This window comes from Berghia stephanieae, chromosome 13 (genome assembly GCF_034508935.2).
Source record: "Berghia stephanieae isolate SIO BIC M18660-M18661 chromosome 13, UCSD_Bste_1.3, whole genome shotgun sequence".
NCBI classification, from domain to species: Eukaryota; Metazoa; Mollusca; class Gastropoda; order Nudibranchia; family Aeolidiidae; genus Berghia; species Berghia stephanieae.
In genome coordinates, this window is record NC_088372.1 from 33800736 (window position 1) to 33828235 (window position 27500).

Sequence of the window (27500 nt, forward strand, 5' to 3'; positions counted from 1 at the left end):
ATATGTATATATTGATAGATTGATTGATTTATTAATTAGTCAATATATACTATTACTCTATTTCTGGCGCAGATTTGGATAACTAATTAGACAGTGACACATTCATGTCATCATCACCTAATGATGATGATAGTGGTGGTGGTGGTGGTGGTGGCAGCGGTGGAGTTGGAGGAGTTGCAGCATCAGGGAGGTTTGCCAGTACATCGTACAAGGTGTGGGAGGATGTGTCCACCACCTTCACTGAATTTGGAGCCCTCAGCTCGGAGAAAAAGCAGTCTGGATCTTTTCTCTCTCGACTTTTGAAAAGGAAGAAAGGTAAAGTGTAACATGAAAGTTCATTGTTTGATTTAGTGATACAAAGCTGCTAAGACTTGTGTACTGTTAAAATTAATGAATAAAAATGAATATGATAACGGTTTTGAAATCGAACAAAATACCAAATATGGAGCTTAGGAAGGACGCAAGATAATGTAAATGTAAAAAGTTTCCATTAAATGCTAGGGTGGTAGAACGATTGCTATTGCACTTAATGATCCTACTTATCATTGTAATCTCTATGCATTGTTGTTTTCATTAAAGTTCACTTCTCTTATATTGTGCAGATATGTAGTCAGATGACATGGCACTTGCCTTCTGACCAGAAGGTCCAGGGTTTGAGTCCAGCTCTGAGTGGCTCATAGTTGAGGCCTTGGAAAAGACTCTTTACTCACATTCTCTACCCATACTCGGGTGTAAAATGAGTAAATATGGTCATTAACAACGTTATCTCTGATTCTGATGGAGAAAAAAATGTAATGTAGCCTAACATGCATTGTGTCTTGTCCAACATGTTAAGTGGGACCCATTGAGCAAGTTTATTTGATATTCGTTATATCAATGTTCAAGTTTTTTTGTTTTGTTTGTGTTTAGTTTGTACTGGGATAGTAGTAGTAGTCCTTCAGAGCCATTGGGCCCATGGAGCCGGAGTTTATCCTGGTTTCTATAAAGTGAAACGGACAATAGCAATTGCTTGCTATCCTTTGGATAGGACGCTGGTCTGTTGCAAAATACTTTCCGCCAAATTGAACAGACTCAGTTACTCATTACTGCTGGGTGGACAGAAAAAAATCTCGACTGCACCCGGGATCGATCTTGGCCCCATTGCGTGTGAAACGAGTGCTCTACCAACTGGGGTAAATGATTAAAAAGTAATTTATTGTCTGATGCACATGACTAAGTATGAGTGGAAACCTAATATATTGATACCTAATATATTCTTGTACAAAAATGATGCTTAACAGTCATCATGCACAATGTGAAATGGAAATTCCACGTAGGGGGAATAAAGAAAGCATTGTTAAGTAAATTTGTTGTAATGCTTATATACATATATCTGCATTGCTAATATTTCTATATAATTATTATTTGAAATCGTGCACACTTTCAACTTTTACTTGATAGCTTGTAAACCCCAGTTGTTACAATACTCTTCAACAGTCGTAACGTCACTTCCTTCCTAATGACGCATGGTAACTTAGTAACACTGGCTCTAAACTATCGGAACAATGGCGGACGCCCGTATGAAATATTTCTCCGGCGAGCATAAAAGCGTTTCCAGAGGAAAAAAACCCCATTAATTTGATCATGTTTTGACTTTTACACTTTCTGATCACAAGGCATATGAAAAGTTCTAGCCAGCATGAAGAATAAAAAGTAATGATTTTCTTTGTTTAGAACCAAGATGGCCACCGTTGCTGGGCGACGTGACATCAGACTATCGACTCCAATTACAATGCTCTAAATGACATCAAAAATCTTTATGGGAAAATTTATCAAATACTCCGTGTCGGGGTTCCCAGTTCCCACGCAATCTGGAAAACGGGTGAAAAAATGGGAATTTAGATTTTATTTTCCAAGGCCTTGAAAACTGGGAAAAACATATGTGTGTTCTCCAAAACCTTTAAAAAACCGGGAAATTTATTTTTAGATAAAAAATGGCAGGAGGGTCATGATAAAGGATCACATCAAGTTGGAGGCCTCAGGTTGGAAAAGATCTGATGTTGTCAGCCCAGCAAGGTAGAAAAAAGTACTTTAATCGCCTTGAAGAGAAGATGACAGAAGAGGAACAGGTGAAGAAAGATTCGAAGAAGAAGTTCATGGATGATGATATTCAGGAATTGAAAAAGAGAAGAAAGCTCTTGGAAACGAAGAATGCATTTTTTTGAAAGGAGCATGAAGAGGCATCTGAGGCTGCAGAAAAGTTACTGGACTTCATTCTCCTTGCTAAGGTAAATATGCTGAGGAAAAAGGCAAAGGATATGGAATGTGACACCAAAAAATCACTTCTGATATTGAGGAAAGATGCAAATCCTTGACTAATTGACATTGAGATGGTTCTGGGGGGATTTTTGGGGTACATATTGTTCAAATGTTGTTAAATATCTTTTCTGTGAAACTTAAAATTTTGAATCATGAAGTGTATGGAGTGGTTGGCAATTGTCAATGACAATATATACTTGGATAGAATAGAAGGCATTAGACAATATGAGGACTCGACTTAACTCCCAGACCATACATCAGACTTTATTGGTAAGCTTTACGGATTTACGGAATGCAGTGCACAACCTTGGAAACCATGAACATAACCTTGAAAATCCTTGAAAAAAACAACCAAACCCTTGAATTAAAAAAAAAGAATAAGTGTGGGAACCCTGGGTAATATATATGATATCAAAATCCACTCATGGTATATCCGTGAAGTTGCTTTTGTAGAATGACTATATTGATTTATGTGTATGTCGTACACCCACTCTACACCATATCTAAGTGGTACACCCTGGGTGGGGTTCCTGACCTCCCATAGTGGGCAGGGAGGCACTGACTGTGTCCTCTATCTCCCTATATCTGTTTTCCAACATGCTTTCTGTCTTTGTCTTGGAATGAGATTACTAGGTTTTGTCCTGGTCCAGGCCAGAATCCTTGACTGGGAGGGAAACAGTCTAATGTATATCTATAGTTTTGGGAGGTGATATAGTTTTTTTCATTGTAAAACATCTCTCTCTTATTTACGATTACATTTTTTTTTGGTTTTGAATTCTGTATATTGGTTTGTTAACATTTGAGTGTATTCCTCTTAGTGGGGGCCTGTTTTGTGTTTGGATGAGACTTTTAGGTGATCGCAAACTTAGTACACTAATATTGTGCTCTTGGAATCTACACCTGTTCCCTATTTGAACCAATTCCCCTTTGTCTTACTTTTCCTTGGGTGCTTTAACAGTAATTCCAGAATTCTTTGATTATCACATTTCCTCCTTTTTACTAGTGCTGATATGACAAATGTGTTGCAAGCGCTGTAAAACCATTAAAAACAAAAAAACAAAACAAAGTGGTGCACCGTTTATAAAATTTGGTACATCCTGAAGTGTACAACAATACACTTGATTGGAAATCACTGCTTCTGCTTTATTTTCTCTATGGTAATGTATATATTTAATACAGATGATGATGATACAGTTATCAGCTCTAAGAATCAGGTCAACCCTGGGACTGTTGCCGGCACAAAGTCTCCAAAACATTCATCATCTTCAGATGGGAAAGATGAACAGAGAGACACAGTAGAAGGTGCCACGAATAACAAACAGACTTACAATTTCACTGCTGGTGAAACTCGGGCCAGAGGTGAGTGAGAAAAATAACATGAGTGTGTTGATGCGCTAGTACTAGTGGTCCTTCAGAGGCATAATTCCTCTGTTGTTTAATAATAATAATAATAATAATAATAATAATAATAATAATAATAATAATAATAATAATAATAATAATAGTAATAATAATAATAATAATAATAATAATAGTAGTAATAATAATAATAATTTATTGCATCCCAAAAAGGAATTTTTTGTACAGACGTGTTATAATTTACACAGTAAGATAAAAATAGATAATGGAAATATGAATAATATGATGCATTTATAGATAAGGAGCGATTTCACAGCCAGAGTTGCACTTTATAGATGAATAATTTCAACACTGTAAAATAGTTAAAATTGTCATTATAAATTGAAAATTGAAAAGATTGCAAAACAAATAAATTAATAAATTAATATTTACATTATTTGGAAGTAAAAAAGCAAAAATTATTGTATAAAATGATTATTGCTTGTTTGTTATAAAGCCTAATACTGGACGGCAGAAAAGATTTTGAGTGTCTCTCTGTTGTGTTGAAATAGAGAAAGGAGGACCACTCCTTCCCGACATAATAACTGATGGTCTTAGTGGGTGATGCTGGTCATTTAATATTTTAGTTATTTTCCTTATACAAAACTTCTCATATAAAATATCTACATTGTCAACACTGTTCCTTTCCATTGCTAAGCAGGTTACTGTAGCATTTAAGTGGACGTAAAAGCGATAATGCCCAATGGAGTTGTATTTTATCCAGCTTACTGTAGCATTAAGTGAATTTAGTAGCCTTTCGGTCATTAGGCCCAAGGTGCTGTAGTTTATCAAGGTTACTGTAGGTGGACTTAGTAATCCTTTAGAGTCGTAATGTCCAATAGAGTTGGAGTTTTAGGTTACTGTGGCATTTATTGGATATTGCACTAAATAAAAGCTCAATAAAAAATAAATAATTTTATGTTGGCAATTATATAGATATATATATATATATATATATATATATATATATATATATATATATATATATATATATATATATATATATATAGATATTTTGTTTGTTTTTATTTCAAGTGAGGGAACACAAGAATAAAAAAAAAAACACACAAATAAACAAAAACCCACAAAACTTTTATTTTTTCATGACAGGTGCATCTGTATCATCATTCACAACAGGTGACCAGTCCAGTGTGGACACTGCCTCAGTCGGAGGGGAGGACGATGCGGCTGTGCCCACCAGAAACCTGAGTAGTGTTCTCAGCAGACTCAGTTCTATCTTAGACCACAGGAGTACGGTAAGAAGTGCAGAGCTGCCGACCAGTTCATAAAATAAGACCTGCTAACTCGTAATTTTATTTGAAAGGAGGGGGGGGGGGAGAAGTCTGTGCGGCTATGTGGTCTAGTGGTATGACACTCGGAAGGTCCTGGGTTCGAGCCTAGTGCTCTGCGCATAGTTGAGTCCTTGGAAAAGGCTCTTTGCTCACATTCTCTCACCGTACTCAGGTGTAAAACCTGGCCGTTAACAGCGTTTTCTTTGTCTGAAAAATTGTAATATTGCCTAACAGGCGTCATGTCCCATCCTACATGTTAAATATTGCTGTTGACCAGGAACCCTTGTACACCCTTGTAAAGCGCTTTGAGCACATTTAGTGGATATTGCGCTATATAAAGCTCAATAAGCTCAATTAAGTCCTTCAGATCAGTTGGGGGTCCTGATAGCTCAGTTGGTAGAGCATCATCATTGAAGCACAGTTTCACATCTGAAAATCAATATTGACAGGCAAAAACACTATATGAGGGAAACCATTCCTGTAGAATATAACACAACTACCTTGCGAAATCCTGGGGACATAACCAAAAATTCACATCACTCCATAAAGAGGGAAAAAACTAGAGTAGATTATCTCTCTTTATAAATCATCTCTGGTGGAAGTTAGTTTTGGTTATGGCAGTGACAGGATAGGCGATGATGACCCTTAAACTTTGACCCTGGTGCTGTGTCTTTTGGTTTCTTGGATAAGGCATTTTTAACACATATCCCCTACTCATATTATTATTATTATTATTATTATTATTATTATTATTATTATTATTATTATTATTATTATTATTATTATTATAATTTTAATTATCGCCATCATCATCATCGTCTTCACTGATTTTTATTTATGTTTAATTGATTATTATGGTTATTCCATTTCAGACCCCTCAGACGTACAAAGACAGCGATTTCAAACAGTACTGGATGCCTGATAGGAGCTGTAAGGAGTGTTATGACTGTGGGGACAAGTTCACCACATTCCGTCGTCGACACCACTGTCGCATCTGCGGCCAGATCTTTTGTAGCAAGTGCTGTAACCAGGAATTGCCAGGAAAGATTATTGGCTACAAAGGTTAGGGGTGTTTTCTGGTTCATTTCATATTCTTGGTAGATTAAAGCCATACTAAGGTCTTAAGAATTCAATATCTGAGTGTTGCAATTTAGCAAGGAAGGTGTGTGATTAAGTGGAGAAATTGTACGGTAGCAGCTTTTGTTTTTTGAGTAAGTGTAGTGTACAGGTTGAGTGTACAATCATCAGCTATTCAAATAGGCATTAAAAAGTAGTCCTTCAGAGTCATTAGGCCCATGGAGCCAGAGTTTATCGCCGTCTCTTTAACATGAAATGGACAATAGCAATTTGCTTGCTACCCTTTTGATAGGACACTGTTTAACAGACCCAGCTACCCAATCATTACTGGATGGAAATGGAAAAAAAAAGGGGGGGGGGGAGATGGGGGGGGGGTCAGAGAAAAAAATATCGATCTCTTTTTTTTTTGCATGTGAAGTGAGTGCTCTACCAACTGAGCTATCGGGCATAGTGAATTGTGATTTGTTTCTCGTGATAATTTTTCATCTTTCTTTTCTTTTCTTTAATTTTTGCAGGTGGTATCCGAGTTTGTACTTACTGTTGCCGAGTTGTCCAGCGTTACGCTCAGACGTCTTCGTCGACTGGGGACATGCGGGCCTTGGAAGACCTCCGTGCCATGTCCCAACAAATCTATGAGTCTGGAAGTTTTGAGTTCGGCGTCCAATCAGTTGCCCCTCGTGTACCAGATGACATGTCACCAAACTTCAGGTATTTTGTTCGATGATGGTGTGATAATTAGGCACATATTTATTACCGAGATATAACTTGTATTTTTTAAACATCATGACTGAATTTTGTTTTGGTTATATTTGTATGTTTAACTGGAAGAATGATTTTGGTTATAATTATATTTGTATATTTTACGTAAAACTGCATTTTGTTTAAATTATATTTGTATATTTAACGGAAGACTGAATTTGGTTTTAATTATATTTGTATGTTTAAAATAAGACTGAATTTGGTATTAGTTATATTTGTATGTTTAACGTAAGACAATTTTGTTTTAGATATATTTTTATGTTTAACGGTAAGACTGAATTTGGTTTTAGCTATCTTTGTATGTTTAATGTAAGACTGCATTTTGTTTTAATTATATTTGTATGTTTAACATAAGACTGAATTTGGTTTTAGTTATATTTGTATGTTTAATGTAAGTCTGAATTTTGTTTTAGTTATATTTGTATGTTTAACGCAAGACTGAATTTGGTTTTAGTTATATTTGTATGTTTAATGTAAGACTGAATTTGGTTTTAGTTATATTTGTATGTTTAACGTAAGACTGAATTTGGTTTTAGTTACATTTGTATGTTTAACGTAAAACTGAATTTGGTTTTAGTTATATTTGTATGTTTAATGTAAGACTGAATTTGGTTTTAGTTATATTTGTATGTTTAATGTAAAACTGAATTTGGTTTTAGTTATATTTGTATGTTTAATGTAAGACTGAATTTGGTTTTAGTTATATTTGTATGTTTAATGTAAGACTGAATTTGGTTTTAGTTATATTTGTATGTTTAATGTAAAACTGAATTTGGTTTTAGTTATATTTGTATGTTTAATGTAAGACTGAATTTGGTTTTAGTTATATTTGTATGTTTAATGTAAAACTGAATTTGGTTTTAGTTATATTTGTATGTTTAATGTAAGACTGAATTTGGTTTTAGTTATATTTGTATGTTTAACGTAAAACTGAATTTGGTTTTAGTTATATTTGTATGTTTAATGTAAGACTGAATTTGGTTTTAGTTATATTTGTATGTTTAATGTAAAACTGAATTTGGTTTTAGTTATATTTGTATGTTTAATGTAAGACTGAATTTGGTTTTAGTTATATTTGTATGTTTAATGTAAAACTGAATTTGGTTTTAGTTATATTTGTATGTTTAATGTAAGACTGAATTTGGTTTTAGTTATATTTGTATGTTTAATGTAAGACTGAATTTGGTTTTAGTTATATTTGTATGTTTAATGTAAGACTGAATTTGGTTTTAGTTATATTTGTATGTTTAACGTAAAACTGAATTTGGTTTTAGTTATATTTGTATGTTTAATGTAAGACTGAATTTGGTTTTAGTTATATTTGTATGTTTAATGTAAAACTGAATTTGGTTTTAGTTATATTTGTATGTTTAATGTAAGACTGAATTTGGTTTTAGTTATATTTGTATGTTTAATGTAAAACTGAATTTGGTTTTAGTTATATTTGTATGTTTAATGTAAGACTGAATTTGGTTTTAGTTATATTTGTATGTTTAATGTAAGACTGAATTTGGTTTTAGTTATATTTGTATGTTTAATGTAAGACTGAATTTGGTTTTAGTTATATTTGTATGTTTAACGTAAAACTGAATTTGGTTTTAGTTATATTTGTATGTTTAATGTAAGACTGAATTTGGTTTTAGTTATATTTGTATGTTTAACGTAAGTCTGAATTTGGTTTTAGTTATATTTGTATGTTTAACGCAAGACTGAATTTGGTTTTAGTTATATTTGTATGTTTAATGTAAGACTGAATTTGGTTTTAGTTATATTTGTATGTTTAACGTAAGACTGAATTTGGTTTTAGTTACATTTGTATGTTTAACGTAAAACTGAATTTGGTTTTAGTTATATTTGTATGTTTAATGTAAGACTGAATTTGGTTTTAGTTATATTTGTATGTTTAACATAAGACTGAATTTGGTTTTAGTTATATTTGTATGTTTAATGTAAGACTGAATTTGGTTTTAGTTACATTTGTATGTTTAATGTAAAACTGAATTTGGTTTTAGTTATATTTGTATGTTTAATGTAAGACTGAATTTGGTTTTAGTTATATTTGTATGTTTACCAGGGAGACAAGGGAGGTTTTTTAAGCAGAAAGACTGAATTTTTCTTTTAACCACAATTTCTCCAATTATTTTACTGATCTTGACTGTTGATTTTCTTTCCACAGGGAAAGCCTTCCTGAACTGTCAGGTCTAACAACCCCTGACCTTAGCACACCCTTTGACCTGACCCCTCAGTCTGAATTTTCCACTGAGGAAAGTCTTCTACGTGAAAGCAAACTCCTGATTCAGGTAATGTGGGTAAAACAATTTGTTGACTCTCAATTATTGATGAGCCAATATAAATTTTGATAATGTTGAAGTTACACGTTCAATCCTGAATAACAAGGTGGGGTTCCTGACCACTCATGGTGGGCAGGGAGGTACATACTGTGTCTTCTATCACCCCTGTATCTGTTTTACAACATGCTTTCTGTCTTTGTCATGGAATGAAATTACTTGGTTTTGTCCTGGCCCTGCCTGGATATCCTTGCTGAGAGGGAAACAGTCAAATGTATCGTTAGTTTTGGGATATGATATTTTTTTCCTTGTAAATCATCTCTCTGTTATGCACTGTATTATGTTTTGTTTACATATTATATATGATGTGTAAACATTTGAGTGTATTCCTCTTAGTGAGGACCTGTGCTTGTGTTTGGATGAGACTTTGAGGTGATCTCAAACTAAGTACTTTGATAGTGTGCTTTTGGAATCTACATCTGTTTCCTATTTGAACCAATTCCCCTTTGTCTTCCCTTTTCTTGGATATTGCGCTATATAAAAGCTCAATAAAAACCGGTTCCAAATAACCATCCTGCCAGTCGGGGATGGAGCCATAGGGTGCATAAGACATCTGCCAAGGACTTCTTTCCCGTCTGTCGGATGCATCAACAACGATGTTATTCCAGGATAGGCCAGCCTCTCTATAAAGCTTTTTATCCACGGATCTTCTCCAGGTTTTTTTTTGGGGGGTCTGTCTCTCCATCTTTTGCCATCAGACGTCCAGTGGACTGCAGTTCTTAAACGACCCCCCCCCCCCCCCCCTCCCCACCCCCCAACCACAGTTTAATTTCTAAGACTAAATAACCTGAGAGCTAACATCTTATTTTTTTTTCCTTTTTAAAAAATTTGTTGTTGTTGTGATATCAGGATTCTGTCCAGTTACGTCAACTTTGGCGTCAAATGTTTGATAGTGAAATGGAGAGCTGACATCTTTGGGGTTTTTTTTTGTGATATCAGGATTCTGTCCAGTTACGTCAATTTTGGCATCAAGTGTTTGATACTGAAATGGAGAGCTAACATCTTTGTTTTTTTTTTCCTTTTTTTTTTTTTTTTGTTGTGATATCAGGATTCTGTCCAGTTACGTCAACTTTGGCGTCAAGTGTTTGATACTGAAATGGGAGTGGAGACACAGACACTTCGTATCCGTCTGCGAACTCATCAGAATTGCATTGTGGGAAAGGAACTGGTGGATTGGCTCATCAAAAATGACAAAGCAGCGACTAGGTAGTGTATGAGAAAAACGATTAAATGTTACAGTGTATGATACAATCAGTCGGATGGTGAAAAGGTTTGAGAAAAGGACTCCCACTTCCTATCACAGTTTTTCACTCTTCGGAGATTAGTCAGAGATCAATGATAATTTTTATATCTCAATTGCTGTAAAGGTGGGGGTGAACACAGTAAAAATGGGGGGGGGGGGGGGTATAGGTAATCGTTCAATATTTTCCTCCTTTTTCACTTTTTGTCACCATCAGCACTGAATAATATTGAAAAAAAACTGGTCACAGTTTTCTTCCATATTTTATTATTACTACAAGGTAATATATAATGATAACACAGTTGGTAGAATATTCGCTTCACATGCAAAGGGGACTGAGATCGAAACTAGGGGAAGTCGATTTATTTTCCTGACCCCCGTCCACCCATCAGTGATTGGGTTGCTGGGTATGTTAGATCTTGTGGAAAGTACTTTGCGATAGACTAGCATCCTATCCAAAGGGTAGACAGTAATTGGTATAAACCGGTTCACGCTATAGTAACCGGAATTAACTCCGGCTCCATGAGCCTTATGGCTCTGAGGGACATCTTTTGAAGATGTGCTGCCTTGCAATAAAATTCCCTTTTCAAACTTTTTGCAAATGTCATTAATCTATAAGACATACACATTATCATCATATTACTTACTTACTCATCCTTTTGGTTCCATTGTTGAATATAAGGCATCAACAAAATTCCTCCAGGCATCTCTGTCCTGGGCCAGTCGGCTCAGCTCATTCCATGTCTTTCCAGCCTCTTTCATCTCCTCTTCAGCTCTCCTCCAGATACCCAATGGTCTTCCCCTCTTTCTCTTTCATCATGTTTTTATTTTTTAACTGTCATTTGTCTGAAAAACCATCCCAGCATTAATTAACCCATGACGGTCATTTCTTCTTTGTAAAGATTTATCCATTTTCACGACACTTTGTAAAAAAAAAAAAAATCTATGCTATATGGTCTTGTGGTATGATACATGCCTTTGGATAGGAAGGTCCTGGATTCCAGTCCCACTGTGAGAAGCGCATAGTTTCCGAGGAAAGGCTCTTTACTCACATTCTATCACTGTACTAAGGTGTAAAATAAATACCTGGCCGTTAACAGCTTTGTTTTTGTCGGAAAAATTGTAATATTGCCTAACGGGCTTCATGTCTTGTCCTACATGTTAATTGTTGCTATTGGCTAAGGACCCCTAGTAAAGCACTTTGAGCAGGTTTATTGGATATTTCACTGTATAAATTCTCAGAATTTTTTTGTTTTTAGTTTGTTCTTTACTCCTTGTAAAGATTTATCCATTTTCACAACACTAAAAAAAAAAAAAAAAAAAAATCTATGCAGAGTCCAAGCCATTGGGATTGGTCAGGCTCTCCTGTATGCAGGGTACATGGAATGTGTGGGGAACCAACCACTCATCTTTAAGGACAACTTTACCCTCTATCGGCCAGGAGAGGTAAGTTCTGCTTTGTTTGTGACCTTGACCTTCCCCCAATATGTTCAAATAACAATCCAAATATAATGCCTAAAGCTTTCATACCTGCCAACCCTTCCACTTTTGGTGGAATCATTCCTGTTTTCACTCTTCGTTTCTGCTATTTCGCCATTGTCTCTAAAATTTTTATTCTCGAGTAGGAAAATTAATATCACTCCATTACCCCTTCCCCGTTCCATTACCTAACACATGTGATATGTAGTTTTGCCAGCTGTGCCAAATACTGTTTTTGTGTGTTTGGTGTCAATGCTGGTGGTAATTTTGATACAGAATTATCCATTTACAAGAAATTCCTATTTTTTGTCTCAAATTCCTATTTTTTGATGTTATGATTCCACTTTTGGAATGTCAAGGGTTGGCAGGTCTGAGCTTTGGATCCAGAAAGCAATGAAATGAAATGAAACGAAAGATTTTTTTATAAAACTTTAGTTGGAGCAAAGAATGGAAATAGATGTTTTGATTTTTTCCTTTTATCGAAATAAAGGGAGTACATGGGAATGGAGTAGTAGTAGTAGTAGTAGTAGTAGTAGTAATAGTAGTAGTAGTAGTAGTAGTAGTAGTAGTCGTAGTAGTAGTAGTAGTAGTAGTAGTAGTAGTAGTAGTAGTAGTAGTAGTAGTAGTAAACAAAGAAAAATTAACTAAACCTTTTACCTCTATACATTTTAAAATTTCAGATTTTAACAGTGTCAAACTCAAATTGGGGAAAAAACAAAAACAACCCCCAAAACAACAAAAATATTTTCAGATGGCATATGTATGTGTGTGTTTTTTTGTTTGTTTTTTGTTTTTGTTTTTTTTCAAATGACCTGTGTAAATAATAAAAGCAACAACAGAAAACAAAAACAAATAATGTTAACACAAGTTTGCTTTTTCTTTTGTTTCTGTTTTAGATGGCATCCCAGATAGACCAGCAGGGAGAGCTCGAGGCATCACCTACCATTACAGAAGAAGATGAAAAGACAGAACCTCTTTGGTTGAAGGAGATAGAGAAAGAGGATGATGATGAAGATAGCGGTATTTTTTTTCTTCTTCTTTTGATATTACTTTTTATCTATCTTTGTTCTTTTCTTTCTTCCGTACGGCTATATGGTCTTGTGGTATGACACTCGCTTTCAGATCGGAAGATCCTGGGTTCGAGCCCTGCTTGGCACACAGTTAATTTCCTTGGAAAAGGCTCTGTACTCACATTCTCTCACTGTACTCAGGTGTAAAATTAGTACCTGGCCGTTAACAGCGTTATCTCTGTCATAAAACAAATTGTAATATCGCCTAACAGGTGTCATGTCTCGTTCTACATGTTTCATGAGCACGTTTAGTGGATATTGCGCTATATAAAAAGCTCAGGTTATTTCCCACTTTTGTTTTTCTTTTAATCCTTCCACCTTTCTTTCTTTCACCTTTTTCTTTCAGTAGTCTCTCAATATTCTTTTTTTCCTTCCTTTATTCCTTTCTTTCTTTCTTTCTTTCTTTCTTTCTTTCTTTCTTTCCTCCTAGAAGGCTCAAGTGTTTAATGCCTTCACTCAATTTTAGCCCCAGGTTCACCTCAGCATAAAATCATTTTGAGATCGTTTGTCAATAAGATGGCAACAACGTGTAAGGAATTAGAAGTTTTTGGAATCGGCAAAGGCAGAGAAAGCTATTGAGATGATGATTGGGAAAAGCTGGAATTAGATTGGGTATGTCTTGGGGGAAAAGAATGATATTGCAGTGGCATTTGGATGCTGGACTCCTCTGGAGGGAAAGGAAGACCCAAAATAACGTGGCGGAAAATGGTGGAAAAGAAGAAGAATGAGATTGGATGGCGCTCCCGGCAGATGGCCAGGACTGTAGCCAAGGACAGAATGAAATTGGATGGTGCTCCCGGCAGGTGGCCAGGACTGTACCCAAGGACAGAATGAATGGTATGGCACTCCTGGCAGGTGGCCAGGACTGTACCCAAGGACAGAATGAAATTGGATGGCGCTCCCGGCAGGTGGCCAGGACTGTACCCAAGGACAGAATGAAATTGGATGGTGCTCCCGGCAGGTGGCCAGGACTGTAGCCAAGGACAAAATGAATGGGATGGCACTCCCGGCAGGTGGCCAGGACTGTACCCAAGGACAGAATGAATGGGATGGCACTCCCAGCAGGTGGCCAGGACTGTACCCAAGGACAGAATGAATGGAATGGCACTCCCAGCAGGTGGCCAGGACTGTACCCAAGGACAGAATGAATGGGATGGCACTCCCGGCAGGTGGCCAGGACTGTAGCCAATAGCCAAGGACAGAATGGGTTGAAATGGAAGGGAAATGTCCAGGTGTTTTATGCTTGTGGTTGTAAGAGATTTAAAGTTACAATAAGGACACATACATCAATCAGTAAAATCTCTACAGATATGTACAACTTTACTGTTATGTCTCATCATTCATGTTAACCCCCCCCCCCCTCCCTCCAAAAGCTGGAGCATTTATATAGCGTGATATCCACTAAACGTGCTGAAAGGACTTCACAAGGAGTCTGTAGCCAACAGCAACACTTAACATATAGGACAAGACACGATGCCTGTTAGGCAAACTTACAATTTTTATCTGACAGAGACAATGTGTTAATTTAATGGCCAGGTACTCATTTTACACCTTAGTATGGTGAGAGAATGTGAGCAAAGAGCCTTTTCTAAGAACTCAACTATGCGGAACCTGAATTTAGGACCTTCTGATCCGAAGGTGAGTGTTATACCACAAAGCGACATAGCACAATAGAATTATGTAAAAGCATTTGATTGTTATTTTTTTTTGGTGTGATTCTTATCAGACTGTGCCAGAGAGGACCCATCATCGATGTTGTCGGAGGAGTCTGAAAACCACCAGAGTCAATCGTCCCAAGCCGAGGCCAGACGTCTTTACTATCTCAATGAAACTTCTCAGAGCGGCAGCTTTTCTGAAATGCCCAAACGTAAGTAGGAAGTAAATCCCACACTGCTGCTTGTCTGTCTGTATCAGAAAGTTGTAGAATGGTTTTGACAAAATATAGTGGATTAATGTGGTGACAATCGGTTGTTTTTCTAGCGTTTGACAACAAAGAATACAAAGATAATTATTTATTTTGAAGTTGTAGTTCAGAGTCATGTGGATGAAAGAGCTGATGTTTATCTCAGTTTCTGTAACGTCAAAATTGCAAAATACTTTCAGCCATATACAGGAGACCCAGCTACCCAATCACTGTCAAGTGAACAGGGAGATCAGAGAGATCTCGACTGCACCCGATATTGATCTGTGTCCCTTTGCTTGTAATTTGAATATCCTACTAACTGGGCTATGGTGACCCTCATTTATTTTGAAGAACTCCAAAAATGATCTATTTTTCTTTATTTTGCCTGATTGGAATAATGATAAGCTATCCAGGAAACCTTGGTTGATAATAATATTGTCACCTATCAAATGTTTAACCACACAGTTCGATGCTTGATAGGAAATAACTTGTGCCAGTCGACTAAAAATGTAATCACATTATCTTGATTCAATGAAGCGATTTATTCATAGTGCATTTTGGGCTTAAAAGGGAAATGTAATAATACTCAATTTGTCTCTTTTTTTCTTCCATCTACCCAGTCACTCTGATGTCCAGGGACCTGACAGAGGAACCTTTACCTAGACAGGACTCATCTGTTCATGGTCTTGGAGATGACTTTCTCAAAGGTGAGCTGGTCTACTATATGTTAAAGTGAATAAAATAATCAGTCCGATGGTGAAAAGGTTTGAACTGAGATATTGCCAAGTTTGGTTGGAGGTCAATTTTTATCAAAAATGAGATCTTGTCATGATTAAATCAACCCTTTTTGTACATCTTCGGGAAATACCAAAACTTAATTTCACTTCTAAATATTTCTTTACAGCTAGTCAAGTTGAAAAAGTATGGAATTTGAGAAAAGTTGCTGGATACCTTTCTCATACCTCTGACTAGAGCTTCATGAAAAATCACCCGATTTACTTCAAACTAAAGATTAAAATGCTCTGGGGAGCATATTCTTTCAGAAAATGAAAAAAAAAAAAATGCAAATCCAAAATTTTCACCTTCCGACTGATTATGTCGTGGACTGAAAAAAACAATAAAGACATAAATACATTCCTAAATTCCAGATTGACGACAGGGGAATTTTGTAGGTCTTCTCTGTTGAAGAAAAATCTGGGAAAGTAAACATTTATAATAAAAATAATACATTATTGTATGTTTTGTGCTCTTTTGGTAAGATACTCAACTTCGGACCATTATGCCCCTGGTTCTAGTCCCACACTAAACAATGCAGAGTTGATTTCTTGTGAAACGCTCTTTTCTCACATTCTCTCACCCCATACAGGTGTGAGATGAGTATCTTACTGATAATAGCATTTCTTTCGTCTAAAGTAAAATTGGATTAGTGCCTCACAAGCGTCATGTCTCCCCATACTTGTTCAATGTTGCTGTGGGCGTTGAGACCCCTTGTAAAATGCTTTGAACACACTGTGTGTAAGCTTAAGTTTTGTTGTTGTTTGTTTAGTTTTTAAATTTCTAGTGGCAGAGCAAAATTAAGTGCACATATGCATAGTTTGGTTGTTCCGATAGCTCAGTTTGTAGAGCACTTGCTTCACAAGCAAAGGGATTGAGATCGTTCCTGGGTGCAGTCGAGATTTCTTTCTGACCCCCCTGTCCACACAGCAGTGATTGAATAGCTGGGTCTGTAAGATCTGTCAGAAGTACTTTGCGACAGACTAGCATCCTGTCCAAAGGGTAGCAAGCAATTGCTATTGTACGTTTCACGCTATAGAAACTGGGATAAACTCCTTATGCAAAGTTCTTTAACTACTAATTTCAGTGATTGGTCATGATTTTGAACATCCTTAATTATCTTTTTTATGTATGTGCTTTTATTATATGTGCTTTTATTATTGCTGTTTTTTTTTCTATTGGATGTTCTTAGATGTGACATCTGTGGTTTTTTATATTTCTTCATTATTTTAACCAGGTACTTTGTTCCTTGGGAAAGCCCCCATGCCCAGTTCTGATGTTGTCACCTGTCCTCATGGTTGGCGGATTGTGGAGCAGCTCAGGGAGGAGAATGGGGAAAAGTTGGCCTACACACGACTCAAGTATGGCTGTGTGTGTGTGTGTGTGTGTGTGTGTGTGTGTGTGATTGTGTGATTGTGTGATTGTGTGTGTGATCCTGTTTATGTGTGTCCTCATGATTGATGGATTGTAAAGCAGCTCAGGGAGGAGAATGGGGAAAAGTTGGCCTACACACGACTCAAGTATGGCTGTTTGTGTGTGTGGTTGTTGATGTGTCACTTGTCATCTTGCTACTATATGTTTGTGTTTTGTCACTTTATCAATTATAACTAATAATAATAAAAAGCATTTATATAGCTCAAACTTTTGACTAGGCCATGCTCTAGGCGCTATACTTATGCAAGTATTAAATAACAATACACGCACAGCACTCTTAAATTTTGTAAATAATTGCCAAAAGCCTTAAAATGAATAAATGGAATTGAATATAATCCTCATCCCTCTTCCTCCCTCCCCCCCCCCCCCCCCTTCCCCCATTCTCTTCCTTCTCCTGTAACAGGAAAGCCCATTCTGAACACTGGCAGTCCCTCATCAGACAAAAGTTGAGTCAAAATGGTCTCCTGCTTAGCTGGGAGTCAGTCATTGCTTCCTGCATCACACAGGTATGACAGGCTTGCCAACAAGTGGGGTGCACCATTCCGGTTTCGGGTTTTAGTTTCTCGAGACCAGGTTTCAAAATATGATTTGGAAACCGAACATCGTTCGTGGTCGAAACTCGAAACCGAGGCAGGCGGTGGCAGTGGGCTAATAGTAATTAATATACTGCCTAACTTTTGATTACAGCCAAGTAGGTACTACCTTTTGAAATAGCTGTCTCATGACATGAGAGATATGAGACATGAGACACGCCAATTTTCTGGACGTCAGAGGCCCGATGATCCTACCTCTCATTTCCAAGATGTTTGCGTTGTTTTCACGGTTCCAGAAGACAGATTTTTAAAAAAGCGAGTTGCCGTGTTGACTTTTTTGTTTTTATTATCTCTCTTTAGTTTCGAGAACCACGGTGCCACTGGGAAGTGGTCTCGAGTTTCGTGAAACCTAAACTGATCGAGACTGCCTAAGACTATTGCCAACCAGTATGATTTCTCATATTTTAATACGCTTTGAGGGCCAACACATGATAATAGGAATGTTGATTTAACTCTTTCCTTACCGATCTTTTTCAGTATTTTCCCAAAATGGCAGGCAGAAAAATTGATTTTTTAAAACTCAAACAAGTTCTCTACAAAACAATTTTGTGTTCTTATTTATTAAACAAAGATCATTCTTCAAAATTTGTGATGTACAAAATAAATCTGAATTTTAAAAATGAAAATTGTGTCGTAACAAATGTGACGGTTTTGCTGTAGGTGGTAAGGAGAGGGTTAAATATGGAAAATGTAAAAAGGTCAGGATTTGTGACAAAAAAAAAAGGGGGGGGGGGAATGATTAATATTGGAATAGTTTATTAAGGTAATTAGATATTACCTTCACCTACATGAGAATCGGAGTAGCCAGATAGATGAACGAAATTGGAATTTCAGGAGTTTCCTCCCCTCTACTAGCTTGAATAGTCACCATAAATTCAACGAATGTTAAATTTTGAAATTTTGAATGGTTGCCTGTGGTGAAAATATGGTGGGGAAAATTTGATAAATCTTGTCAAATGGTTGACGTGGGTTGGAAAGTCTGGTATAGTAAAAATTTAAAAAATGACACAAATTTGACAGAGCAGACTCTCATGTTGACACAGATGATAGATAAAGAGAATTGAGACGTTTCAGAAAGAAAGAGAGAATTTATAAAGAGCAATATCCTCTTAATGTGCTCAAAGCATTTTACAAAGGGCCCCTAGCCAACAGCAACATTTAACACGTAGGATGAGACATGACACATCTTAGGCGATATTACAATTTTTGCGACAGTGACAACTCTATTAACAGCCAGATACTCATTTTACACCTGAGTACGGTGAGAGAATGTGAATAAAGTGCCTTTTTCATGGACTCAACTATGCACCGCCCAGAATGGGACTCGAACTCAGGATCTTCCAATTCAAAGGCGGGTGTCATACCACAAAACGACATAGTTGCACATTTAGTACATTTAGTCTTGCTAATTTTGTTTGAGAAAACATTCAGTTTACAATTTTGTTTGTCATTCTTTTTTGCCAGGTCAGCCACTTTGTTAGACCAGATATTCGACTAGAGGGAGATGACATGGATATTAGGAATTACGTACACATCAAAAAGGTAGGACTAGCTTGACGTCTCCCTCTAATCATTGTCATCATCATCTTTTTCAAAATCATCATCAGGATCGTTGTCATCGTCATCATCGTCGTCATCATTATCATCATCATCATCGTCATCATCATCATCATCAGATTATTTTTGTCCTGGCTCTGGTCAGAGTCCTTGTGTCTGAGAGTGAGAGGGAAACAGTTTGCATAGTACTAGTTTTGGGAGATGATATTTTTTTTCCTTGAAACTCATTTGTCTATATTGTTTTGTTCAAGTGTTTTTGTTTTGATTATAATAATTTGTAAGCCTTTGAGTGTTTTCCTCGTTGTGGGATCCCAAGCTTGTGTCTTGATGGGCCTACAGGGTGATCTCCAATAAAGCACATTGATAGATTGCTCTTGGAATCTACGACTGTTCACTATTTGAACCGCCCCCCCCTTTGGCTTATTTTTTTTTCTAGAGTTCTTTTAATTGTAGGTCAAGGATTTTTTTGACGACCCAATATTCCTTTTAATTGGCGTGGAAATGACCTAAATGTGTTACCAAGTACCGACAAAACCCACATTATAATATAACACCCCTCTACTCTTAGTCTTAGTAAATAAACCAGTAAGAAATAATGCATATTGACCGCTAACCTTCACCTTGCACGGAACTGAACTTGTGTTGGATTGGGTCACCATAATTTGTTACGTCATTTGAATAATACAAACAAAGGGGAGTAATACGCAACAGTGTAACGTTTTTTGTTGTTGACACTTTAAATTAAATTAAAATCTACTTCTTATCTCGACTTACTTGAAAATCATATTTACTCGTCTGATGTTTTCATATTTATTGACATTAACAATGATTTGATATATGAAATTATACAACTGGGATGTTATAATCCATTTCTGGACCAATATTGAGTATTTCGTAACCTCGGAGATAATCCTCCCAAGGTCGGGCTATTTCTTCGGTTCGAAAATCCAATAAAAGGTTAAAAACTGTGTATTAATATCAGACAAACATTTTTTTTTTCTCAACAGGTACCAGGTGGCTTGAAGAGTGATACCAATCTGACACACGGCGTCATCTTCACCAAGAACATCGCACACAAGAAGATGAAGACTCGAATCACCAACCCTCTCATCCTGCTACTCAGGGGCACCATCGAATTCCAGAGGGTGGAGCAGAAGTTCTCTTCCTTGGAGCCTCAGATACTACAGGTATGTTTGACTTACTTGACTCATAGCCTTTCGCTTCCTAATCATCCGGCTGGGTTGCCTCAGCTGCTTCTTTGATTTGCTGTGTAAAGTCTCCACTTTTTCACAGTCTTCTGCCAAATTTCTTAGGGACGTTAAGGTTTTCCTTTGTTTGTAATTTGAGTTTGAAATGTTTGAGGGCCCTCTTCAGTAATGTGCAGATTGCCATTGGTGACCTCCCTTTGTATTTATCCTGTCCATGTGTTGTGAAAAATGTGTTCATGGATTTATTTGCCGGTTTATCATTGTCTCTTCTCAGTAAGTGGCCGAAAAGTCTCCATTGTGCCCCTAAAATCTGCATAGAGAGTGGTTTTTCATTGCTCTTGCTGTATAGTACTTCAGGTTTATTAACCCCCCCCCCCCCCCCCCCCCCAAAAAAAAATAAAAATAAAAAAAAACCCCCACAAAAACCAAACAATGAGTCAAACCGCAGAATCATGGGGCTAATGAATTAGAGTTGTCGACTTCCCTCCTGGATTGAAGGGGTATTTATAATTTTTTTTGTCTTATATCCCCTAATATATCAACATTGGTTGTCTTGATAACTCAGTTGCTAGAGCCCTTGCCTCACAAGTGAAGGGACCTGTATTAATCTATTTTGCAGTTGAGATTTTTCTGCTTTCTTCCCCTCCTGTCCATCCAGCAGTGTTTGGTTAGTGTGATTAGTTAGATCTGGTACAAAGTACTTTGTGATGCTATCGTCATTGTCATCTTTTTGATCATAATCATCATCCTCATCATCATGTTTGTCATCTTCATCATCATCATCATCATCATCGTCATTATTATTATTATTATTATTATTATTATTATTATTATTATTATTATTATTATTATTATTATTATTATTATTATTGTTATTATTTTCATTATTATTATTATTATTATTATTATTATTATTATTATTATTATTATTATTATTATTATTATTATTATTATTATTATTTTTATTATTATTATTGGAATAGTTTGTCCAGAGAGATGATATTATGGTTAATGGCCAGTGGCCTAAAATGAATGCTTGACCTCAAACTCTTGTCAACTTTCAGGAGAGAGAGTTCATGCGTAACTGTGTGATGAAGATGATAGCGTATCGCCCCAATGTGGTTGTTGTAGAGAAATCTGTGTCACGACTGGCCCAGGAGTTTTTGTTGCAATGTGGGATAACTCTGCTCTATAACGTCAAACTGGTAAGTCATTCAGTCGCTAAATGTGTGCGTCTCCTTTTAGTTAGACATAGATCGTGTACAAGGGATTGCACAATCCCCATTAAAAAATTGTCATTGTTTTTCGTTATTATCATTATCATCATCATCATCATTGTCATCGTCGTCATCATTGTCATCATAGTTGTGTCTTAATCATCAACTGATTGCACAATCCCCTTTCAACATTGTCATTGTTATCATCATCATCATCATCATCATCATCATCATCATCATCATCATCATGATCATGATCATCATCATCATCATCATCATCATCATCATCATTGTGCCTTAATCATCAACTGTTTCCACCATGTACTCCATCGTTCTCATGTGTTGTTCAATGTTTTGGTTTTAATAGATTCTATCTACCATCCCTTACCCTCCCACCATTCCAACCCATCCAAAGTGTGATGGAAAGATTGGAGAATTTAACACAGGCCAACATTGTCCCCTCCATAGATAGACTGGTTGCCAGCTAACCAAACATGGCGTCCGGTCTCAACATGTGTAGTGTGCAAATTTTTTGTTAAAAAAAAAAAAAAAAGAAATGATATGTATTGAAATGTAAGCTTCAATTTATTAAACAAAAACAAATACTGTGGATGTTTCAGGTTTCCTGTTTATTAACAAAACACCATAATGTTATTGTTAGACAAAGTAATGAGTTCTCTCACTATATATATATATATATATATATATATATATATATATATATATATATATATATATATATATATATATATATATATACATCAAACCCGCTTCCCTTCCCTTCCCCCCCACCCCATCCCAACCCATCCAGAGTGTGATGGAGAGACTGGCACGGTTCACGCAGGCCGACATTGTCCCTTCTATAGATGGACTGGTCAGTAAACCAAACATGGGCTTCTGCCACGATTTCCGATGTCAGACGTACACTCTCCCCAACAGTAAGTTTGTGGAATGGATTTGGTTACTTTAGTTTTTTTTCTGGGTCTTAAATAATAATAAATTGAGCTTTATATAGCGCAATATCCATTAAATGTGCTCAAAGCGCTTTACAAGGAGTCCCTGGTCAACAGCAACATTTAACATGTAGGACGGGACATGCCGCCTGTTAGGCGATATTACAATTTTTCGGACAAAGACAACACTGTTAACGGGCAGGTACTCATTTTACACCTGAGTACGGTGAGAGAATGTGAGTAAAGAGCCTTTTCCAAGGACTCAACTATGCGCCGAGCGCGAGGCTCGAACCCAGGACCTTCCGATCTGATCCGAAAGCGAGTGTCATACCACAAGACCACATAGCCGCACATCTTACATCATCCTCAAATTTTTGAATCACTTGTTCTACTGTGAATTCATCTGTTACTTGAAGAGTTTTATAAATTTTTCTTCCTTCTGCACCTACCCAGGTACTGATCCATCCTCAACGTTGTTCATCTTTCGTTTGATTGAGGGCCCTTCAAAGCAAAATCGGCAATTCTCTTTAAACCCATTTAACTCTGAGAAGAGATCAGGGGCATTCCAATTAATTACTGGTTGAGCGAAATGAAAAGCCATTACCTTTTTACTTCTGACACTGTGTATCGTTTTGTGTTTATAGTAATAGACGAAGACATAAGACTTAGACTTGATTTTAGGAGTCAGCCATGTTTATTTTAACCACTTGACAGTTATTCAGTTGCCAGATATAACAAAAGTAACCAAATACATTACAGTTTGTTTTTAAACTGTTTATATTTAAAAAAAAAAATCCACCTAAAGTATAAAACCAAAACAGATGCTAAATCAAAAAGATAAAAAGACTAAATATGTACAAGTCTGTGTGTGTGGATTATGTGGGCTTGTGGTATGACACTCGCTTTCTACTGGAAGGTCTGGGGTTTGAGTTCTGCTCTGAGCGATGCATAGTTGAGTCCTTGGAAAAGGCTCTTTATTCACATTCTCTCATGCCAACATGTCAAGGTTATTTTCTTGTATTTTCCTTTCTGAAAAGAAAGAAAGAAAGAAAGGAAGGAAAAAAAGAATATTGAAATAACACTGAAAGAAAAAAGTGAAAGAAAGAAAGGTGGAAGAATTAAAAGAAAAAAAAAGTGGGAAATAACCTGAGCTTTTTATATATCGCAATATCCACTAAACGTGCTCAAGGTGCTTTACAAATGGTTTCTGGTCAACAGCAACACATAATATGTAGGACCGGACATGAAGCCTGTTAGGCGATATTACAATTTTTTCGGACAGAGACAGCGCTGTTAACGGCCAGGTACAATTATTTTACACTTGAGTATGGTGAGAGAATGTGAGTAAAGAGCTTTATCCAAGGACTCAACTATGCACTGAGCGAGGCTCGAACCCAGGACCTTCTGATCCAAAAGTGAGTGTCCTACCACAAGACCACACAGCCACACATACACACCTCTTCAGATTTTTATCTTACACCAGTGCCTGCTCCCTAATTTGTTGTTTTGAAATTTTCTAAAAAAATGTCATCTCTTTTTAAATTTTAATTTAAATTTTTTTTTTTGCCAGAGGAGATTAAGACCCTGGCCGTGTTTGACGGATGTGCCACCCATCTGGGTTGTACCATTGTGTTGAGTGGGGGAACCGTTAGTGAATTAAGACGGGTAAGTTCTAAGTTGTCTGTCCACTTGTCCTCTTCTTCTTCTTCTTCTTCTTCTTGTTCTTGTTCTTGTTTCTTCTTCTTCTTCTTCTTCTTCTTCTTCTTTCTTCTCTTCTCTTCTTCTTCTTTCTTCTTCTTCTTCTTCTCTTTTCTTCTCTTCTTCTTCTTCTTCTTTTCTTCTTCTTCTTCTCTTCTTCTTCTTCTCCTTCTTCTTCTTCTTCTTCTCTCTTCTTCTTCTCTCCTCTTCTTCTTCTTCTCTTCTTCTTTCTTCTTCTTCTTTCTTCTTCTTCTTCTTCTTCTTCTTCTCTTCTTCTTCTTCTTCCTTCTTCTTCTTCTTTTCTCTTCTTCTCTCTTCTTCTTCTTCTTCTTCTTCTTTCTTCTTCTTCTCTTCTTCTTCTTCTTCTTCTTTCTTCTTCTTCTTCTTCTTCCTTCTCTCTTCTTCTCTTCTTCTTCTCTCCTTCTTCTTCTTCTTCTTCTTCTTCTTCTTCTTCTTCTTCTTCTTCTTCTCTTCTTCTTCTTCTTCTTCTTCTTCTTCTTCTTCTCTTCTTCTTCTTCTTCTTCTTCTTCTTCTTCTTCTTCTTCTTCTTTTCTTCTTCTTCTTCTTCTTCTTCTTTCTTCTTCTTCTTCTTCTTCTTCTTTCTTCTTCTTCTTCTTCTTCTTTCTTCTTCTTCTTCTTCTTCTTCTTCTTCTTCTTCTCTTCTTCTTCTTCTTCTTCTTCTTCTTCTTCTTCTTCTTCTTCTTCTTCTTCTTTTCTTCTTCTTCTTCTTCTTCTTCTTCTTCTTCTTCTTCTTCTTCTTCTTCTTCTTCTTCTTTTCTTCTTCTTCTTCTCTTCTTCTTCTTCTTCTTCTTCTTTCTTCTTCTTCTTCTTCTTCTTCTTCTTCTTCTTCTTCTTCTTCTTCTTCTTCTTCTTCTTCTTCTTCTTCTTCTTCTTCTTCTTCTTCTTCTTCTTCTTCTTCTTCTTCTTCTTCTTCTTCTTCTTTTCTTCTTCTTCTTTCTTCTTCTTCTTCTTTTCTTCTTCTTCTTCTTCTTCTTCTTCTTTCTTTCTTTCTTTCTTCTTTTCTTCTTCTTTCTTCTTCTTCTTCTTCTTTTCTTCTTCTTCTTCTTCTTCTTCTTTTCTTTCTTCTTCTTTTCTTCTCTCTTCTTTTCTTCTTCTTCTTCTTTCTTCTCTTCTTCTTCTTCTTCTTTCTTCTTTCTCTTCTTTTCTTCTCTTTCTTCTTTCTTCTTCTCTTTCTTCTTCTTCTTTTCTGTCTTCTTTTCTTGTTCTTCTTCTTCTTCTTCTTCTTCTTGTTCTCTCTCTTCTTCTTCTTCTTCTTCTTCTTTCTTCTCTCTTCTTTTCTTCTTCTTCTTCTTTTCTTCTTCTTCTTCTTTCTTCTTCTTCTTCTTCTTCTCTTTCTTCTTCTCCTTCTTGTTCTTTTCTTTCTTCTCTTCTTTCTTCTTCTTCTTTTCCCTTCTTTCTTCTTCTTTCTTCTTCTCTTTCTTCTTCTTCTTCTTCTCTTCTTTCTTCTTCTCTTCTTCTTCTTCTTCTTCTTCTTCTTCTTTTCTTCTTCTTCTTTCTTCTTCTTCTTCTTCTTCTTTTTCTCTTCTTCTTCTTCTTTCTTCTTCTTCTTCTTCTTTTCTTCTTCTTCTTCTTCTTTCTTCTTCTCTTCTTCTTCTTCTTCTTCTTCTTCTTCTTCTTCTTCTTCTTCTTCTCTTCTTGTTGTTCTTCTTCTTCTTCTTCTTCTTCTTCTTCTTCTTCTTCTTCTTCTTCTTCTTCTTCTTCTTCTATTATCATTACTGGTATTGTTATGATATTGTTATTATCATCATCATCATCATCATCATCATCCTCCTCTTACTCCAGGTGAAACAAATTCTCAAGTTCATGATCTACACAGCCTACAACTCCCTGCTAGAGTTGTGTTTCTGTATGGACGAGTTTGCCCTGCCACAACCCATGGGGGATGAACTGACCCACTCGTTCCACGGATCGGACGGCACCAACACCTGGACTCATAACAGTCCAGATCAGGCTCTGTGTAACAGGTTTGCTTTTCAAATACTCTTCTTACTTACTTACTTATCCGAACCAGCGACCACCTGAGCTCTAGCGCTTCGGTCAAATACTCTTCAAAGACGTTTTGATGGCTTTTTCCAAATATTGAGCTTTTTGTGCTTTTATATAGCGCATTATCCACTAAACGCGCTCAAAGTACTTTACAAAGGGTCCCTGACCAACAGCAACACGTAACATATAGAACGAGACATGATGCCTGTTAGGCATTATTACAATTTTTTTCCGACATAGACAAAGCTGTTCACGGTCAGGTACTCATTTTACACCTGAGTATGGTGAGAGAATGTGAATAAAGAGCCTTTTCCAAGGACTTAACTATTCACCGAAGAAGGCTCGAACCCAGGACCTTCCGATCCAAAAGCGAGTGTCATACCATTAGACCACATAGCCGCACAGACAAGACACTATTTTAACTACCGATTCAATTTCTATTAATAGATTTATTTTAAAAAAAATCAAAGTTTGCTGGAATATTTTAAAAACTACCCTATAAGAGGAAAATTATTGAAAACATTTTATTTTTTTGGTAAGCTGTTGATATACGACCAAATTTAATCAACTTATTCATCAATTCTGAAGAAATTTAAAGTGCTAATTTGTGGTAATAAGGGGAATAATCCAACATTGTGACTTGATACAGGATTTTTTCCCCTTGAAATTTTGATATTTTAATCATGAAAATGTGGCTGCCTGAAGCTGGAAGACATGAATAACAATAGGAATTTGAGTGGAAGCTTTCATTTATTAAACGAAAACAGATAATGTGGATGTTTCAGGTTTCCCCTTTATCAACAAAATCGATGAGTGAAACACTACACTGTTTGTTTGTTGACTTTCTTCATTGTTTGTTGACTTTATATGATCTTTGTTGACTTTATACATTGTTTGCTGACTTTCTTCATTGTTTGTTGACTTTATAAGCTGTTTGTTGACTTCATAAGTTATTTGTTGACTTTAGAAGGTCTGCCTTTTCTTCATACTTTAAGATTAGTTGTTTTTTTTTTTCAATTCCGTCCTCTCCAGATCAATTGGTATAGATGAATTGTCCAACCTGGTACCAAAATCTGACGATCAGGTTAATGTCAGCAGTGGCGGTAATTCCAAACATCAACGGCAATCTTCTTCATCGTCTTCATCGGCTATTGCAACCACATCATTTAGACGACAGGAATCTACAGTCAGCAAG

The 27500-nt window shown here is 36.3% G+C and overlaps 1 protein-coding gene across 1 annotated transcript in view; it reads left to right on the plus strand.

Annotated features, from left to right (window-relative positions):
* Positions 1-27500, plus strand: part of LOC144959331 (1-phosphatidylinositol 3-phosphate 5-kinase-like) — a 73422-nt gene that overhangs the window by 764 nt on the left and 45158 nt on the right. The window contains exons 2-21 of the mRNA XM_078891890.1: positions 73-315; positions 3478-3657; positions 4807-4952; positions 5861-6050; positions 6581-6773; positions 9001-9124; positions 10221-10378; positions 11747-11858; positions 12788-12911; positions 14688-14828; positions 15485-15571; positions 16876-16999; positions 17476-17578; positions 19130-19207; positions 20230-20409; positions 21495-21635; positions 22459-22585; positions 24171-24265; positions 26102-26283; positions 27338-27500. The exon at positions 27338-27500 is cut by the window's right edge and continues 1254 nt beyond it. Of these exons, the coding sequence (XP_078748016.1) occupies positions 105-315; positions 3478-3657; positions 4807-4952; positions 5861-6050; positions 6581-6773; positions 9001-9124; positions 10221-10378; positions 11747-11858; positions 12788-12911; positions 14688-14828; positions 15485-15571; positions 16876-16999; positions 17476-17578; positions 19130-19207; positions 20230-20409; positions 21495-21635; positions 22459-22585; positions 24171-24265; positions 26102-26283; positions 27338-27500 (2859 nt within the window). The 5' untranslated portion in view covers positions 73-104. The remainder of the gene's footprint in view (positions 1-72; positions 316-3477; positions 3658-4806; positions 4953-5860; positions 6051-6580; positions 6774-9000; positions 9125-10220; positions 10379-11746; positions 11859-12787; positions 12912-14687; positions 14829-15484; positions 15572-16875; positions 17000-17475; positions 17579-19129; positions 19208-20229; positions 20410-21494; positions 21636-22458; positions 22586-24170; positions 24266-26101; positions 26284-27337) is intronic.